The 17696-nt window shown below is 51.5% G+C and overlaps 1 protein-coding gene across 1 annotated transcript in view; it reads right to left on the bottom strand.

The window, feature by feature from the left end:
• Positions 1–95: 95 nt before the first annotated feature.
• CPSF3 (cleavage and polyadenylation specific factor 3) overlaps positions 96–17696 on the bottom strand; it is a 32516-nt gene continuing 14915 nt past the window's right edge. Inside the window, exons 10-18 of the mRNA XM_037048689.1 lie at positions 17364–17510; positions 14266–14418; positions 9826–9934; positions 8454–8552; positions 7047–7141; positions 5424–5511; positions 4420–4489; positions 2275–2371; positions 96–366 (exon numbers count right to left, since the gene is read on the bottom strand). Coding sequence (XP_036904584.1) covers positions 265–366; positions 2275–2371; positions 4420–4489; positions 5424–5511; positions 7047–7141; positions 8454–8552; positions 9826–9934; positions 14266–14418; positions 17364–17510 — 960 coding nt within the window. The 3' untranslated portion in view covers positions 96–264. The remainder of the gene's footprint in view (positions 367–2274; positions 2372–4419; positions 4490–5423; positions 5512–7046; positions 7142–8453; positions 8553–9825; positions 9935–14265; positions 14419–17363; positions 17511–17696) is intronic.

Below are 17696 nucleotides of genomic sequence, written 5' to 3'. Positions count from 1 at the left end.
GAAAAGGGTTTCACACTTTTAAGTGATGCTCTTGAACTAGGTGTGAAATACAAGTCATCATGCATTTCCTTAAAAAAGTACGGTAAGACACCGGGTTCAGTTGCCATGAACAGACTTTTAGGGTTTTATTGTGAGCCTGCACACGTGCCTAGAAGTGGCCTTGGTGTAAGCAGGCCCCAAAGGAACTGGGTATTTCACCTTCAGTACCAGACGTAAGTTCAAGGGCTACACAAAAGTCTCAGCATATCCAGGCACGCGAGGTCCTCAGTGAACGGGTGTGAGGGCCTCGTACAGCCTCTGTGCGGCCAGCTCCACCATCTCCCGGAGGGACTCGTCGTCCTCACTGCCCTCCTCGCACTCGGCTGTCTGCAAGAGAGAGCGGGAGCAGACTCGGTCACATGGAAGACAGACGCAGCTCCCCACACCCTCGGCACCCTGCCTGCACCGCTGTGGGCATGCGTGTGGGCCAGGGGGACTCCGGACCCCACAAGGACCGGGCCTACTTACAGGTTAATGTTGGAAGAAAAGAACTGGCAAGTCTAGTGAACTGTGCGCACTTCAACACCCACATTTCCACCTGGTCAAGGAGACGCCAAGGAATTGGGTCTGTGCAGCAGAGGACTCAGCCTGCAGCGGACCAGGTTGCCTACTCGACGGCCGGCACTAAGTGAGACTCGGACTCACTAGTAACCCAGTCGTTGCTCACCTGCAGAATCCTCGGTGCTGTTTAAGCACTCACGCTGCCATAAATACCCCTCACCTGAAAACTGAGGAACCAAAAACACCCTTGACTCCACGACCCAGTGATAACTACCACTGGCAGGTCAGTGTATAACCTTCTAGACTTCGAGCTGAATGTAGAGTTCTTTACGACAAAACCGGGAAAATGTAGCGTTCTCGCTGTCGGGGACTTTTCCCATGCAGCAATGGGGGAGGACGAGCTGGTGCGTGAATGATCCACACCAGCACCCCGGACAGCTGCACACACTGCAATCCACAGGCACATGGGCACCCATACACATCCCCTAGCTGTGTGTTGAACTCGCCTCCTCCTGCTCGTGGGTGTCTGGGTCTCTGGCAATTTCGCTCATGTTACAATCAATGGTAAAACAGGCATCCTTGCATGCATCTCTGCTCACTGGTCTAGTTCCTTTCCTTGGTTAAACCCAGTAAGTGGAATCGTGGGTAAAGGCATTTGCATTTTTAGGGATTCTGATGCATCTCCCGGCACTGCCTTGGAGAAGGAAGGCATCACCTGATTCACAGCCTGGCCCTACCACCCACAGCACCTGTGGACTCGTTTCCTCCTTCACCAACATTCTCTTTTTTCTTTAAAGATTTTATTTATTTATCTTTAGAGGGGAAGGGGAGAGGGAGAGAAATATCAATGTATGGTTGCCTCTAGTGGGTTCCCTACCCGGGAACTGGCCTGCAACCCAGGCATGTGCCCTGACTAGGAATCGAACCGTGATCGCGTGGTTTGCAGGCCTGCACTCAATCCACTGAGCTACACCAGCCGGGTCCTCCACCAACATTCTTAGCGATCTCTTTTGGATTTGTGCCACTGTGACGAGCAAACAGTGGCATTTCATACTTTATTTTGTATTTCCTCTGATTATCAGTGGACCTGAACATTAGTTTCTTCTGTTCACTGGCATCTGGTTTCTTCTCCAGTGAATTACTAATTTATGCTCTAAGCTTATTTTTCTGGCAAGGTAAAATAAATGTAGTGTTTTCCCAAAGCACCTATGCAGTCAAAGGGCAAACAAAGGAAATTTCTAGCATGCACTTGTTTAGTGTAACCACTGTTCAGAACAGCCCTGCAAGGACGCACGCGCACGCCGGGGGGCTAGCTGTGCAAGGCCCGCGCTCTTGCGTCTCGGTGTTTGGAGGAGCACCCGGTCCCGCAGGTGCAAACGGAAGGGCAGCTTCCCCGAAAAAACCTGGGACCTGCCAGATGCCAACAGGAGAAGTGCGGAGGTGGATGAAGGTGTGCAGCATAGAAGGAAAACAGCGGAGTGATCTACACCGGGGAACGTGGACCGTGCAGCAACCCAAAAACCCACTACACATGAGAAATGAAGAGCAGGAATGTAAGACTTTATCTGCAGGGTGGGGCGTAAGCAGGTTTACTGTTGTGCATATGGAAAATGATACAATAATTAATAAAGAATAATAGATGAGTAAGCTGTTCAGTGTACTCACAACCGTAAACCCACTTTTGCTCACTCTTGTATTTCCTAAATGTCTTAAAACGTAGGAAGAGCCACACACCCGAGTCTCCAAGTTTATATTAGCAGTCTTCCCGTCCACTGTGACGCCGAGGGCAGAGCCGTCTTTCACACTGACGCAGTCTTCTCCAAATATGTCCCTCGGGATAAACAAAGATACAGTAAGAGTGGAAATGCGTGAACAAGTATGTGACGTGCAGTTTTATGCATCTGGGGAAAAATGAAACTGAAGCGCGGTCCTGGTTGTGAAGTAGAACACCTGCAGCTATTCTCCTGAGGTATGTTTATTATTTACCTTCCTATATTTTACTCATTTTACGAAACAGGTAAAACACACAGCTGTCGCTTATTAGGAATGCTCCATTCGGCAGACACTGTGCTGGGCACTTCACATGGGGCCACACGGGCCTTCTCGTCCTGGAAACAGGGCCGCTTGCTGTACTCCCTGGACACACACAGACTCATGTCCCATGGTCCACAAAAGGGCCCTTCAACCTGGGGTCCCAGAGTGGCTTTGGGGGCCGGGGTCATCTAACCACTTGACATCAAAGACAAACGTGTGTGCAGTCCCTCCTGGGAGAACCGGCAGCCTCACTCAAATGACCAAGGGGCCAAGGCCAACAGGGCAGGCTCTGGGGCTGCAGAGCCAGCCCTCTGCAGACAGGTCCCAGGCAGGTGGGGCTGGCAACCACCCTGCTGCCGTGCTCATGGCAACGGAGGGCCCGCTCCCGCAGGGGCAGCTGGTGTTTGGGTTGCACAACAGGGGTGCTCTTAAAAACCCACACCCATACCACTGACACATCGCTGAAGCTATGTGATGGCTTCTGGGAGCAAAACCCCCACTTTCCAAGCCACCGCACGGCTGCTGGTTTCCAAAACGGTCGGTGTGGGGCTCAGGGAGAGGACAGAGTGGAAGGGCCAAGGCAGGACCCCGAGCCTGCGGGGCCCTTTTGGGGACCTGTCCAGTGAAGTAGCTTTCAGTTCGATAACAAGCAAGAATCTGCTCACTGAGAACTCGAGATGCGCCCATGTTCAAGGTACTGTGTCGATGCTGGGATTTTCAATCTCCCCCTTTTGGGGGTCCAACTCATAAGCTTCCATTGTAGTTATCCACTCTGTAGCAGTTTTATAGGGCAATTTTACTTGGAAAGACATTCTGGCCCCGGCTGGAGCGGCTCAGTGGGTTGAGAGTCATCCCACAAACTGAAAGGATCGCGGTTCAGTCCCCAGTCGGGGCACAGGCCTGGGCTGTGGGCCAGGACCGGGCTGGGGGTGTGCAAGGGGCAGCTCATCTTGCTCATCAATGTTTCCCTCCCTCCATTCCTCCCTCCCTTCCCCTTTCTCTAAAAATACATAAATAAAATCTTTAAAAATCTGAAACTAGGCTTAAAGAGCACTGAGGGGAAAGGCCTAATATCTGCTGCTCAGGAAAACGCTGAGCTTCAGGCTCATCCACAGTCCGCACGCTGACTGCCTGCGAAGAGTCTAGAAGAGAAGCATTCTTGTTTCAGACTCGACCCATTTGTTTTTAGAGAGAAGGGAAGGGAGAGAGAAAGGGGGAGAGACACTGACGTGAGAGAGAGAACCCATCGGCTGCCTCTCACACGCCCACCTGGGGACCTGGCCCACGACCCGGACATGTGCCCTCACCAGAAATCAAACCGGCGACCTTTCTGTTTGCTGGCCGGTGCTCAGTCCACTGAGCCACAGCAGCCAGGGCAGGGCCCTCCTCGATGCAGAATTCGCACTCAAGAAGCGCGTAGAGAGCCCTTCCAGGCGCACGACGCTAGGCCAAGATTTGAGCTCCTGTCCGCAATGAGCATGTTTCCATCTCGGTCGGCCGCGCAGCCCAAGCACAAACACTCTGAGGCTCCACACTCAGTGACGAGACGCGTCTCCCGGGGAGACGGCTGACAGGTCACGGGCACCTGGCCCTGTGCCCGCTGCTGACACTCACTGCAGCATGATCTCCAGCCTCTTGCTGTACACGTGCAGGTCGAGCTTCTTAGAGACCTTCTGGACCGCACCTGGGGAGGAAGCAGCGGAGAGCTCAGGCCCAGGCCCTGCAGGCCCATCCGACCCCAACGCAGACCCGGCGCAGAAGGCTGGGCTCCCAAGTGCGCAGCTACACNGGGAGACGGCTGACAGGTCACGGGCACCTGGCCCTGTGCCCGCTGCTGACACTCACTGCAGCATGATCTCCAGCCTCTTGCTGTACACGTGCAGGTCGAGCTTCTTAGAGACCTTCTGGACCGCACCTGGGGAGGAAGCAGCGGAGAGCTCAGGCCCAGGCCCTGCAGACCCGGCGCAGAAGGCTGGGCTCCCAAGTGCGCAGCTACACCCCGTCCGCCCCCGAACTCCAGGAGCTGCCTCCTCGCTTATGTTCATGACTCCAGAGGGAGAAGCCCTCTTCCGAGAACACGGCCGGCGGCCACGCGCAGCGTAGGCGGCCAGGGGCCTCCCGGAGTTCGCCAGGGTGGCTTCTCCAGTAGCAAAGGGCCACCTGACACGCCAGTGACACACAAGACGTGTGTGACACCGAATCATGTTATCAAGTGAAACCTAAGTAACGCTGTGACAGAAACATTTCACTGGTGCTTTCTTTGGTGGACAAGGCTCCTCAGCCACAGGAGACCCCCTCCCATCAACAGATCTTACCAAAAACAAGCGCGCAACTGCACACGGGGCACGCTGGTTCACTGCACCGATTCTGTGAGACCTCCCGATTCAACTGCTCTTACACGGATTCTAACATTTTATCTTGGTGCTAACTGCTACTAGACTTTCAGACAGGTTAAAACCCAGGACAGCCCTGGCCGGTGTGGCCTGAGGGTCGAGAAGTCGCAGGTTCGATCCCAGTCAGGACACGTGCCTGGCTTGTGGGCCAGGTCCCCAGTGCGGGGTGTGAGAGAGGTAAATGACTGATGTTTCTCTCCTTTACTTTCCCCCTCCCTAAAAGTAAATAAGTACAGTAAAAAATTAGAAAAAAAACCAACCCAGGACAAAAAGTAAAATGGTAGTAATATGTATCATTATGCAAGTATCTAGTGTGTTAACGGTTGTAGAATAGGAAAAAAATCAGGAGATTTCAAGCACCTTGGGATCCTACTTTCGGCTTTTTAGTGCCAAGAACTGTGGGAGAAGTAAAAGAATTAACTGATAAAATGAACAAAGAAGGAAAGGACTCTGTACCTTTCCTGATTTTCGGGTTGGACTGCACCTCCAGGATCACAGTTGTCACCGTGTCAGCGTACATGTCGTTGGAGGGGTTTGCTAACCACTGTGAAGCGAGAGGCAGAGTTAGGAAGGCACAGCCACGGCCCCCAGGACGGCCGTGCACGCCCCCACCCACCCACGGGCTGTGCACGTGTGACTGGCTTCTCCTGTTCTCACTGCACCGGGCTGACTGCTCGTGCACCGAAATGCGTTCACAGGGCCGGACTTCTCCAATTCACCCTGGACGACACCCTTTATCTCCTTCAGTTCTCACGGCACGTTCATTTTACGGCGGGGGAACTGGACTCAGAAGGAACTGCCCCGGATGGCACACATGGTAGCTGCTGGCCCTGGGACGCCAATGCTGGTTTCCAGCCACCTTCCAGCCACCATCTCAGTGGTGATACAAAATAACTCTGTTACAGGCTACTTCTGGTCCTCACGGGAGGCCTGAGGGGCCCTGCAGTTCCTTCAAGTGCCCAGCGATCCAAGAAAGTTTCCCGAGCCTGCTCACTAAGGGTGAGACCAGGTGAACTACTGACATTTCAGGAACCAGAGCCCCTCTTATGCTTATTCTCTCTGCAAAGTGCAAGTTCACAAGCAACACAAGGCACTTTGAGAACTTTCTCTAGATCTGACACGTTTAATCAACATTTCTAATAAGTCTTGGATGTTGTTATGTATCATTGTATGTCACTTCCTACTACAGATAACCACTCCTTTTGATACTTTCTTCAGTTATTTTTAGCCTTCCAAATCAATCTAAGACTCATTCACAGAACTCCATGGACTAGAGCTGACAGAGCTTTCTTTTTTTGTTATAAAATAATCTGTATAAACAAAGTAGCCGAACTTATGGGAAATCTGCATGCAATTTACATACAGCCTTGAGGCAGAAAAACAAAGTAGCCCCTTGGATCACTCAGTTCCAGGATTCATTGTAAAAAGTTTTCCTTCTGACTTAACAGATGCCAACCTATCCAAGCCAACCATGGGCTGCATTGGGTGTCTGGGTTCCACATCCCACGGGCAGGGGTTTAAAACTGTGCCAGTGGGAACCTTGTTCACCTAACCCAGTGAGTTCGTGCCTTTGTGTGTCCAGGCCACGCTGCTGCTGCTCATTTGAGTCTTCAAAATGCCACTCTCCTCAGAAGTGTTGCAGGACCAGTTTGTTTCGGTGCGAGAGAATGAGATCCTGCTACAACCAAGGCCTTCCTGGGCACCACGAAATCAGCTCAGACCTGCACACATGGGTTCCCTACTCATTACACACACTACACGCCAAGCCTTAATCTGTTTCCAGTTTTTATGTTACCTAGAAAATGCCTAGCCATGCTATACTTAAAGCTGATCTTAGAAAACTGTATTTTCCAATAAATTTTTTCCTGATTGTGAAGTATCTCTACAATGACATGTAAACTCTTTTCTACACCAAATTTTTGGGTGACTTTGGCTAATAAAATTATATGGGTTTCAGGTGCACAATTCTGTAACGCATCATCTCTGCATTGTATTGTGTGTTCGCCCCCAACTTAAATCTCCGCACGTAAACTCTCAGAACTTTCTTCCTTCTTGTTCGGGTAAATGATGTGATCTTACTTCCAACACCACCATTCCTGGCTCCTGTGTTACAGTGATATTTTTGAACACTTTCAAAGCAGGTTTTTCTTGAATTTCTAATTCTTCTACATCACCTGAAAGAAAGATTATAACACGTTATTCATTTGTTTACAGAGTTGGCTGAATAAAGCTGACACGTAATGAAAAATTAATAGTGCATTTACAGTGAGATTTAAATAGCTAGGTTTTATGCTGTCCAGTTAGCTGAAAATCTGAACAGGTGTTACAAAATCTGTGTAACCAGAGTGGCTTTACCTTGGACGTTAAATATTTTATCAGCAGCAAGTAACTGGCTCCCCAGCACCCCACGCAGTGCCTGGCACGCGCACAGTAGGAACACACTGACTGCGGAATAAACTCGGGTGGCTGCCACACTTCTGTGTTTGTGCGAGAGGTCTGCCACTAGCATCTTAATGCTGAACATGAGACAGGCCCGCTGGGAATAGTCCCTTCTGCCTTCTGCCTTCACAGGGCTGCCTACTCCTTCTGCAGGGCCACGGTACTGCCTGAGATGAGACTTCTCTGGTTTTCCCGGTGACCCCCTCATTAAGGACGAACTCAGACGTATTTCACTAACTTTCTAAGGTATGATCTCTAATTCCATCGTGAGGCTGTGAGGTGAAACCAGACTTCCTTCCCGCGGGTTACTTTACGGGAGCTCTTGGCCACATGAACGAGGAAGAAGGGACAGAAAGGAATGAGCTGCGGATGGCAGTGTTCTCGCCTGCCAGAGAGCCCGCCTCCGTTAGTGCGGCCCCTGCCCTCGTGATGCCGCTTCCCGGAACTCTCGGGGGAAAGCGGTTTCACAGGAAAGTGGGACAGGCTCTCTGGCGCTGGCCTTTGGCCAGAGGCCACGCTTGCTTATAAAACCTGCCGCACACAATGGTACTGATGGGACCAGAAACATTTTCCCTGAACAGAGAAAAAAATGGATGAAATCTGTAGCTGAAGTAGATTTTAAACACAAGGAACAAAGACTACCGATATTTTTAGAATTTTAAGTGGTTCGAGGATGGAAGGTATAATGGGATTTAAAAGTTGATGAGTAGCCTGGGAACCAAAGGATCACGGTTCGATTCCCAGTCAGGGCACATGCCTGGGTTTCAGGCTGGTTCCCAGCAGGGGATGCACGAGAGGCAATCGTACATTGATATTTCTCTCCTTCTCTTCCCCTCTAAAGATAAATAAATAAAATCTTAAAAAAATAAAATAAAAGTTGATGAGTAGATTCCCAAAAGTATCACTTAAATGGGATAGGACCAAGCACAAATAAACCTTGTGTACTTTGAGACAACTACCAAAAGGAAACAACACCCTTTCCTAGATACCTCATCATCTTTCTCAGATACAGAAAGCGGTGAAGTGACTGCCAGGAAACGCACACACCTGTCAGTTTCTGCAGCTGGTAAGAGAGCAAATTAAAAGGGCCGGTGTACGGGATGGCTTGGGTCTGTTTCACAGTGCTCATGGCCAAGTCGGTATAATCTGAAGAGGAAATTTGAACAAATACACTTTAAGGAACAGTACTGGTCCCACAAAGCACAATTTGCAAACACAGAGAAGCCCAAGTAAAGGAAGTGAGAGCAGGTTTTTCACTCTAACAAGTTGCTCCTCGTTCCCCCCTCGTCTCCCTATACACCCTCCTTGGCCACGGAAGTTTATGCCGCAGCCAGAACACACCAGGTCCCTGACGGGCTCCGAGCCAGCGGGCCAGCTGTCCTCCACCATCTCCTGGGCTTGGCACGTGCTAACTGGCCTTCAGCACCTGGCACACCCCTGCCGGCTGGCACAGCCTTCCCTGGAGCTGCGAGGCCCTTCTGTCCTCACCTGCTCACCATGCACTTCCACCCACCCCGGGCCGACGCTGCACCCAGCTCCTGACAAGACGCCTCTCTCCTCAGACAGCTTTGGGGAGGGGGCAGGGGCTGTGCTTTTTATTAACTGCAGCCCTCCAGCACCCAGGACAAAGCCTGGCGCAGAGGGGGAACACACCGACTGCTGCATTAAGGACTGCACCTCACTCCACCAGGCGACCCTCTGAGAGCTGCCGGCCCCTCCCACAGACAAGCACCTAGCCAGGCGGTTCTTTCCGGCTCCTCCACCAAGCACTTCCAGGTTATCAGTGCTTATCTGTAAAACTGAGCACAGTCAGAAGGTAACTCCGCACTGACTGCAAAAGCAGCGATGGCTTTGCATTCACCCAGGCACGGAGTGCGAGGGGCTGGCAGCCGCTGGGCTGCAACGAGAAAGGGCCGGTGCCACCTTGAGGGGGACACAATGGCCTCGTCAAGCAAAGGTCAGAGGTAACCCCATGTTTCCAACAAAGAAAAAAGTTGTTTCCCAAAGAATTTAAATGCTTCAATAATTCAAGAAAGATTATTTTTACCTATAAAGCTACCTGGATTATAAACTTTCACTCATTCCTATTTTGTTATTTGGTTGTTTTTTTAAAATGTGGCTAGGCCTGGCTGGTGTGGCTCAGTGTATTGAGTGCTGGCCTGTGAACCACAGGTCGCCAGTTTGATTCCCAGTCAGGGCACATGCCTGGGTTGGGGGCCAGGTCCCCAGCTGTGGGCAAGCAAGTGGCAATGGATTGATGTTTCTCTCTCTCTTTCTCCCTCCCTTCCCCCTCTCTAAAAATAAATAAATAAATAAACAAATAAAACTAAAACATGGCCACTAGGTAAGAGAAGTTTTCACAGACTTTCTTTTCTTGTGCTAAAATCCACTTGTATTTGACATTTAACAGTACACTTACTAGAGAGGTCACAAGGAGAAAGTATGTGATAATTGAAGTTTCTTTTAACGAGTATTCCTGAGACCCGCTGGCCCTGTTCTGGTTTTTTGTCTGCTAAAAGGCCCATGACCTGTTGAAATGACACAAAACACAAAACAGAGTCTCATGAAATGCAACGGTTTGGGTGCTGCATCGTAACAATGACCATTAGACACGTGAGAAGCAACATGTGAGTATCAACACGACAAGTCAAACACGCTGTGTGCACCTCTAACAGGGCAGCTGCCAGGCCCCACCAGGCCACAGGGAGGAGCCACTGGCCAACTGGGAGAGCAGCGAGGTAAATCCAGTTCAGCCTCCGTCAGTCCAGCGACCGGGAAAGCTCCGGACAGCCCCAGTGGGAAGGACAGCCCCAGCGGGAAGGACAGCAAGCACCAGTGTGAAAGGCTTCTGCTCCCCTGGGTGGACCTCCCACCACCACCAGGGGGCGCCCACCGCACGGAGTCAAGGCTGCGCAGCCCCCGGGGGGGTGAAGCAGCATCTGTGCAGTGAGGTCAATGTCTGTCTGCACCTCTGAGCTCACAGACACATCTGAGGGGGGAGTGTTTTATGAAAAGAGAGTGATGATTGTTCAAAAACTAACATAAACAGAAACCTGACAAACACGCGACCCAACGTTTTAAAATGTAACCTCTCTCAGCTGCCAATAAATGAACTCACAGAGAACAGCAACAGCATGTTCCATACTTGTTCTCCTTAATCTAAGTCAGGGCGGGTGACACCCTTTGTTCTGTCACCAGGCTGTCACGGGAGAGCGCTGCTTCACAGGGCTTCCCGGGTGGCTCCCCCTTCAATGCCGGCACTCAGTGAGAAGGGCTCTGACCCCAGGGAAGCCCCGGACGGGGACCCACGGGGAGAGCGTTGCCTGCAGGGCAGCGTGTGTCCGAGGGCCAGACCGAGCAGTCTCGCTCTCTAGTCGGTGTGTGTGCTCGTCTCCAACCAGCTGATGTGCTAGCAAGACGCGAGCTCGCAGCTGGGGAGCCTGGTGTCGCTAGGTGGTGGAGGGCATGGGGGTTGCCAGTTCTCTGCACCCCCTTGGTTTCTGGTTTACACGGCTGAGGACGCCTCCCCCCCCAGGAATCTGACTTGTGCCTAAGTAAGGTTGCTCACCGGAGGAAAACAAGGAACTAGGTAGTGATTTTAATTGACTGAAATCATGGCTGAAAAACCAGAACAGCTCTCCAACAGGAAAGCATATTTGGGGAAAGAGAAATTGACAAGAGTGTCTTTATGCCCAAATACATTGAAAGAAAAATGACGCACACCTGAAGTGTGTTCTCGGTTCTATAGCTGAGCAAATTTTTAAATGCTATGCACTACGAGCGCCGCGGATTATTAATGCTCAATGGCCTCATCAAAACTCTGGAAAGCGCTGCTGCAGACCCAGCTTCACTCTGGGACTAAGCGCCTCCCAAACCGTCGGGGTGCAGAGCTCCCTCCTCCGCACCCCCTGTGACCGGCAGAGTCCGGGAGACGCGTCCCGGGGCCGGAACCGCAGGGTTTTCTGCAGGGGGAAGACTCGTCCACCGAACTGGCTCCTGCAAAGCCCCGTGAACAGCAGGACTGGGCGCAAACTCGACCATGCACTGCTCCTCACCGGCAAGAAAGCCTCACACCCCGACTCCGGCAGAAAATCCCCCCTCAAGTTCAACAGTGAGAAAAGCTACTCATGAACTAGCTTCCTCATGTCCGCGCCACGCACGGGAAGAGCGCCGGGAGGTTGCTCTTCGGCACGTGCTCGGCACTTAGAACTTTGGCCAGATCCTGATGAGTTTCCCTCAGAGGCAGTTGAGGGTTTCCTTTTAAATCCTCACCCAGGGACACGTTTATGGGGTTTTAGAGAAAAGGGAAGGGAGAGAGAAAGAAGTCGACGTGAGACAGAAACACCAACCAGCTGCCCTGCACACGTGCGTGCCTGGACCTAGAGCCCGGGTATGTGCACTGACGGGGAATCAAACCCGCAGCCTTTCCATGTGGGGGGCGACACTCCCACCAGGGAGTCACCGGGTTGGGCGGAATCTCTGGGTTTCTGGTAACAGAAGGTGAAAACGCAGACTTCTCACAGCATCCCTGAGAATCCCGGGTAAGGTTTTACTTAATCATTTCTTTTTAACCTCTCAAAATACTGTGTCTTAGACTTCCACCAAGATGGAGGCATAGGTGGAAACACTGTGCTTTCTCCCACAACCAAGTTTGAATACAACAAAGGTTTGGAGAAACAAAGACACAGCCAAAGGACAGAAAATTGAATTATACGGAAGTCCGACTACATCTAACCTTTCAACGGGGACAGTAAGAGGGGTGGAGCCAGCAGTGAGCAGGGTCAGGCAGGACAGGTTCCCTGACCTAGGCGAGCAGGCAGCCCGGAACCACTTGGGGTGCGGGGCAGAGTGACTACGGTCGCACATTCACGCACAGTGAGATGGACCACGCAGGCCCCAGGGGGCGAGGGCGGATGGCGGTGGCACACTCGCGTGCAGTGGGACGAAACGCGTGGGACCGGTGACGGCAGCAGCTGCGGCACCGGTGAGGGCCTCGGCAGCAGGCAGGCCTCGGAGACAGGCGGCAGACGGGACACCATAGTCCCTCTTTGGCCCTGCCCTCACATACAGCCTCACAACCCAGCGACTTAGTTGCCGTGTGCTAGTGAACACCTTAGGGCTCCGATCCTCCTATGGAACAGGCACGAACAGCCCAGAAGATGGCGCAAGAAGAACTCAAAGTCCCAGAGCCGATAACTCTTAGTGACCGAGAAATTGCCGGCCTCTCAGAAGTACAATTCAAGACACTGTTTATCAGGATGCTCACAGAACTGGTTGATTATAGTCACAAATTACAGGAACATATGAAGGCTAAACTAATTGAAATGAAGGGAGATGTCCAAGAATCCAACAGCGATGGAAAGGAAACTGGGACTCAAATCAGTGGAATGGACCAGAAGGAAGAACTAAACATCCGACCAGAAAGGAATGAAGAAATGAGAATTCAAAAAAATGAGAAGAGGCTCAGGAACCTCCAGGACATCTTTAAACGTTCCAACATCTGAATTATAGGGGTACCAGAAGGGGGAAAGAAACAGCCATGAGTGGAAAACTTATTTGAACAAATAATAAAGGAGAACTTCCCCAGTCTGGCAAAGGAAATAGACTTCCAGGAAATCCAGGAAGCTCAGAGAGTCCCAAAGAAGTTGGACCCAAGAAGGAACACACCAAGGCACATCATAATTACATTAGCCAAGACTAAAATGAAGGAGAGAATCCTAGAAGCAGCAAGAGATAAGGGGACAGTCACCTACAAAGGAGTACCCATCAGACTGTCAGTGGATTTCTCAAAAGAGACCTTACAGGCAAGAAGGGGCTGGAAAGAAGTATTCCAAGTCATGAAATCCAAAGACCTACAGCCAAGATTGCTTTATCCAGCAAAACTTTCATTTAGAATGGAAGGACAGATAAAGTGCTTCTCAGATAAGGTCAAGTTCAAGGAGTTCATCATCACCAAGCCCTTATTCTATGAAATGCTAAAGGGACTTATATAAGAAAAAGAAGATGAAAAATATGAACAGTGAAAGGACAGCAAACTCACAGTTATTAACAACCACACCTAAAACAAAAGCAAACCAAGAGGACAGCTAGATCAGGAGAGAACCATAGAAATGAAGAACACATGGAGGGTTAGCACAGGGGAGTGGGAGGAGGAGAAGGGGGGAGAAGGCACAGAAAATAGCATAGAGGGTAGGTAGAAAATAGATGGGGGGAGGGCAAGAATAGTGGGGGAAATATAGAATCTAAAGAACTTGAGACACGTGGTTATAAACTAAGGGGGGAGAATGGTGGGGGAGGGAGTGTGCGGGGGGGAGGGGAATGAAAGGGGGGGAATAGACCAACTGTAATGGTATAATCAATAAAATATATTTTAAAAAAATAAAATAAAATAAATACTGTCTCTTACTATAAAAAATGATTCTCAAGAACAAATTTTGATAAATTTCAACGAATGGGCAGAAGTATAAGCGTAGGAACATACGCCTATTTGGAGTCTGAGGAAGCGTCATGAGGGGTGGAGAGGACGCTGCCCTGGGCGGGGTATGGAAACAGGGATGGACATTTTTTTTCCTCAGACACAGGAATAATTAAGTAAGTGGCGAATTACAAAGCTATCAGATTCAACTGGATTAAGATCTAATTTCTTTGAAAATTTTCCACGTGACAAAAGGAATGAGGAGAACCAGAAGTTGCGGGGAAAGTGTAAGAGTGAGGCTCTCACGGTGGCCGGGGAGACGGAAGCCGGGGTCCAGCACACCTCCCCCACCCCCCGCCCCCGCACTGGAGGAGGGGGGTGGCTTTCTTAAGGAACACGCATTTCTCGGAAGACATGGACAACATTAGGAACCATAACCTTTACCTTGGCCAGTTTTTCCCCTCTGAAGTTCAAGGTCACTGCTTCTGTGTTCCGAGGATTATGAACCTCTATGTGAACTTCATCATTATCTTCGTATTCTCGAATCAGGGCTGCTTTTAACCTGGCCATTTCGTTCTGCTCTCCATGGACTAAAATCTACAGGAAAAACATTTAAAAGAGCATAGGAAGCATGCTTAGTTCAGAGGAACGACGGCCGTTACCTGAACTAGTTAAACCTCAGAAGCAAATCAGAAGTGAACCTTACTACTTGTAAGGGAAAGTAGTCAATTCAACTTGTATAGACACTGACATTCTCACTGGTTTAAAAAGATCCTCGTGTGGAACTTCTTCAAGAGCGAGTAGACATTTCTTTTCTACTCCAGTGTCTGGAGTAGAAAATGGAGTAAAAAAATGACTCCTGATTATTATTGTTATTTTTTTAAAGCAGTAACAAAGCGAGCATTTCAGAACCAAGTGCCGTTGTTTCAGGGTGTGCACAACCGCCGCGTCTGTGTTGTACCGGAGACAACACTCCTGACCCACGTGCTCCGGCCAGGTGCCCTCTCGCCTGGGCAGCCGGCGCCTGCCCGGCACCCCTACCAGGCACAGGCGTCTGGACGGCCTACGGGGAAGGGTCCTGGCTACTTGAACACAAAGTCTGGCACTGCCACTGCCTTGCTGTGCGACTCTGGGGAGGTTACTTAACATTTCTGTTTCCTCCGCCACTGAACAGTCCTTGGCTGTGGAGTGAGCAAGGTGATACATGTAAAGCACCAGCCCCCACTCAGCACGTGGTGACAACTCCTGGCTATTACTTATGACTACTAACCAACACTGTTATTTATTCTATTGTGCAGATACACTTTTGCTGACGTGGTTATCGGAGGGAGGTGAGCATCCAATTCGATCTGAAGTTTCAGCTGACAGCAGAGCGGGAGTGTGCAGAGCGAGGGACGGGACCGAAGAAGAGGCGGTGATTCGGGGAGAAAGAGCCGCACAGCTGCTCCCCCAGGGCTTTCAGGCCGGGAGGGTTTTGCACCCACACCCAGCGGGAGCACCAGTGAGCTGCCCGCGCCCTGCCTCACCTCAGCAGGCTACGAGGCGAGTGGGGGAGGGACCTGCCCCACCAAAGAATGTGCCTGCAAAGGCCCAACACCTGCGGGAACTGGCCAGTGAGAAGGGAAGCAACTAGGAGGGGCACACAGGGGTGCACCACGTCACCGGCCATCAGGAAAAGAAAATTAAGACCACAGTGAGACCCACTGCATTCTGAGGAGGATGCCTATAATTTAAAAAGGCAAGTGAGCACTGGCAGGAATATGGAGACCCGGACACCTTGTGCATGGCTGGTGGGAACGAGAAAGGGTCTGGTNGCAAAGGCCCAACACCTGCGGGAACTGGCCAGTGAGAAGGGAAGCAACTAGGAGGGGCACACAGGGGCGCACCACGCCACCGGCCATCACAGGAGATGCACCACGTCACCGGCCATCAGGAAAAGAAAATTAAGACCACAGTGAGACCCACTGCATTCTGAGGAGGATGCCTATAATTTAAAAAGGCAAGTGAGCACTAGCAGGAATATGGAGACCCGGACACCTTGTGCATGGCTGGTGGGAACAAGAAAGGGTCTGGTGATTCCTCAAAACTTAAATGCAGAGGGTGGAGGAGGGTGGGTGGAGGTGGAAGAGGGTCTGGGGGCATAAACGGTGAGGGAACATAAAGAGAAAGAGAAACCACATTCACGTTCAGCCCTGTCCCCACACGGAAGTAAGGCACAGAATCACCACGACCATCCTGCCAGGCCGCTCGTGGCACACACCCGAAGGAACTGGAAACGGACTCAACCAGGCGTGTCTGCGCCAGTGCTCACGACAGCATTATTCACAAGAGCCAGAGGTGAAGCCAACCCGTGTCCATCAACATGAATCACCCAAATGTGCGTGCATGTGTGCACACCACAGTGTTACTCGGCCATGACGAGGACTGAAGGTCGGGACCTGCTACCAGGTGGGCGAGCCTTAAAAACACTAATGGCACATGGCTTCTCTTGTATGAAATATCTGCACTAATTCCAGCAAATGCTTGGAGACATAGTAAACGGGACGTCACTAGGAGCTGGGGAGGAGGCGGGGAACCGTTACTGAATGGACGCAGTTTTAGGGGGGTGGCGGCTACACCTCGATGAGGACACAGTTCACAGCACTGACCCGTCCTGGTAGAGGTGGCTGCAGAGTTTACATGCTGTGTCTGTCTTACCCCAACGGGACACGTTTAAGAAGGAAAAAACCTAACAAAACGCCATTTCCTCTGAACTACTTTTCGATATACCCAGAAAGGGTACGTCATCTGTTTTTTTCCCAGGCGTTTCGGTCGGCAAGACCTGAGAGCCTTGGCACCGGGTGTTGGTTGGTGGGAAGGAACCGGCAGCCGGGGCCGGACCGCCGGGTCTCCCCGAGGCAGACACACGCCTGTCCGCACCCCTCTCCTTAAAAACGCCCACTGTTCCAGCTCGCCCCTCTCTCCAGGCCCACCCAGGTATCACTGCAACTTTCACATTACATGAAACTTGAAGGCAGGAGCAAAGCACACCAGTAAGGAGCCCCGCGAAGTGCTTCATACTGATTGGCGTCTCTAACTCTCACTATTGCATGACTCCCCCCTCTCCACACTACCTGGCATTTCCTACAAGCCAGGCCCTGTGCCCAGGACGTGTGTGCTCTCACTCAGTCCTCACAGCCACCTCACGAGGTGTTACCATCTGCACGTACAGATGAGGTACAGAGAGGTTAGGTAACCTGCCAGGGCTGCACAGCATGTAAGGGAGCGAGCTGGGACTCCACACTGCCAAGCCTGTGCTCTCGGGCTGCTGGGGAGGCAGCAGGAAAGAACAGAAGAGTGGTGACAGGCAACGCCACGCAGGCACAGAAATTCAAGCGCACAGACTGTCTGGCCCGGCGGGAGGCGGGAGCCTGGGTGTGGGTGCCAGTGCCCCGTGTGGAGCGCCGCGCCGACAGAAGGCGGTGCCCGAGTTGAGAACCAGCTGCCACAAATGGGCCAGCTCGCCCTAGGAGGCCCCCACCACCCCCCCAGCCCATGCTCACCACGTGCGGCGGCTTCAGGGCGCGGATGAACTCGCTGGTCTGCTGGTAGTCCGTGTGCGCAGAGAAGGAGATGTAGTCCACTGACATCTTCAGCGGCAGCTTCTGCCCGGACATGGTGGTGATCTCCTCGGGCTCGGACATGATGTGCTGTGGCGGACAGGAGATGGGTGTCAGGCTCCCAGGAGAAAGGGGCGTCCCTGCCTTCCCCCGCAGCCCCAAACCATTCCAATGCTACTGACTTAGTGCGTATCAAGTACTTACTTTCTTCATCAAGCATTTAATCAGAAAAGGAAGCGGAGGAACTGACATTTCAAGAATTTAGATGCTAGAAGT

Source organism: Sturnira hondurensis, unplaced genomic scaffold, assembly GCF_014824575.4.
Source record: "Sturnira hondurensis isolate 20B ecotype Veracruz unplaced genomic scaffold, ASM1482457v3 Scaffold0006413, whole genome shotgun sequence".
Lineage (NCBI taxonomy): Eukaryota > Metazoa > Chordata > Mammalia > Chiroptera > Phyllostomidae > Sturnira > Sturnira hondurensis.
This window is presented reverse-complemented; position numbering and strand designations above follow the sequence as displayed.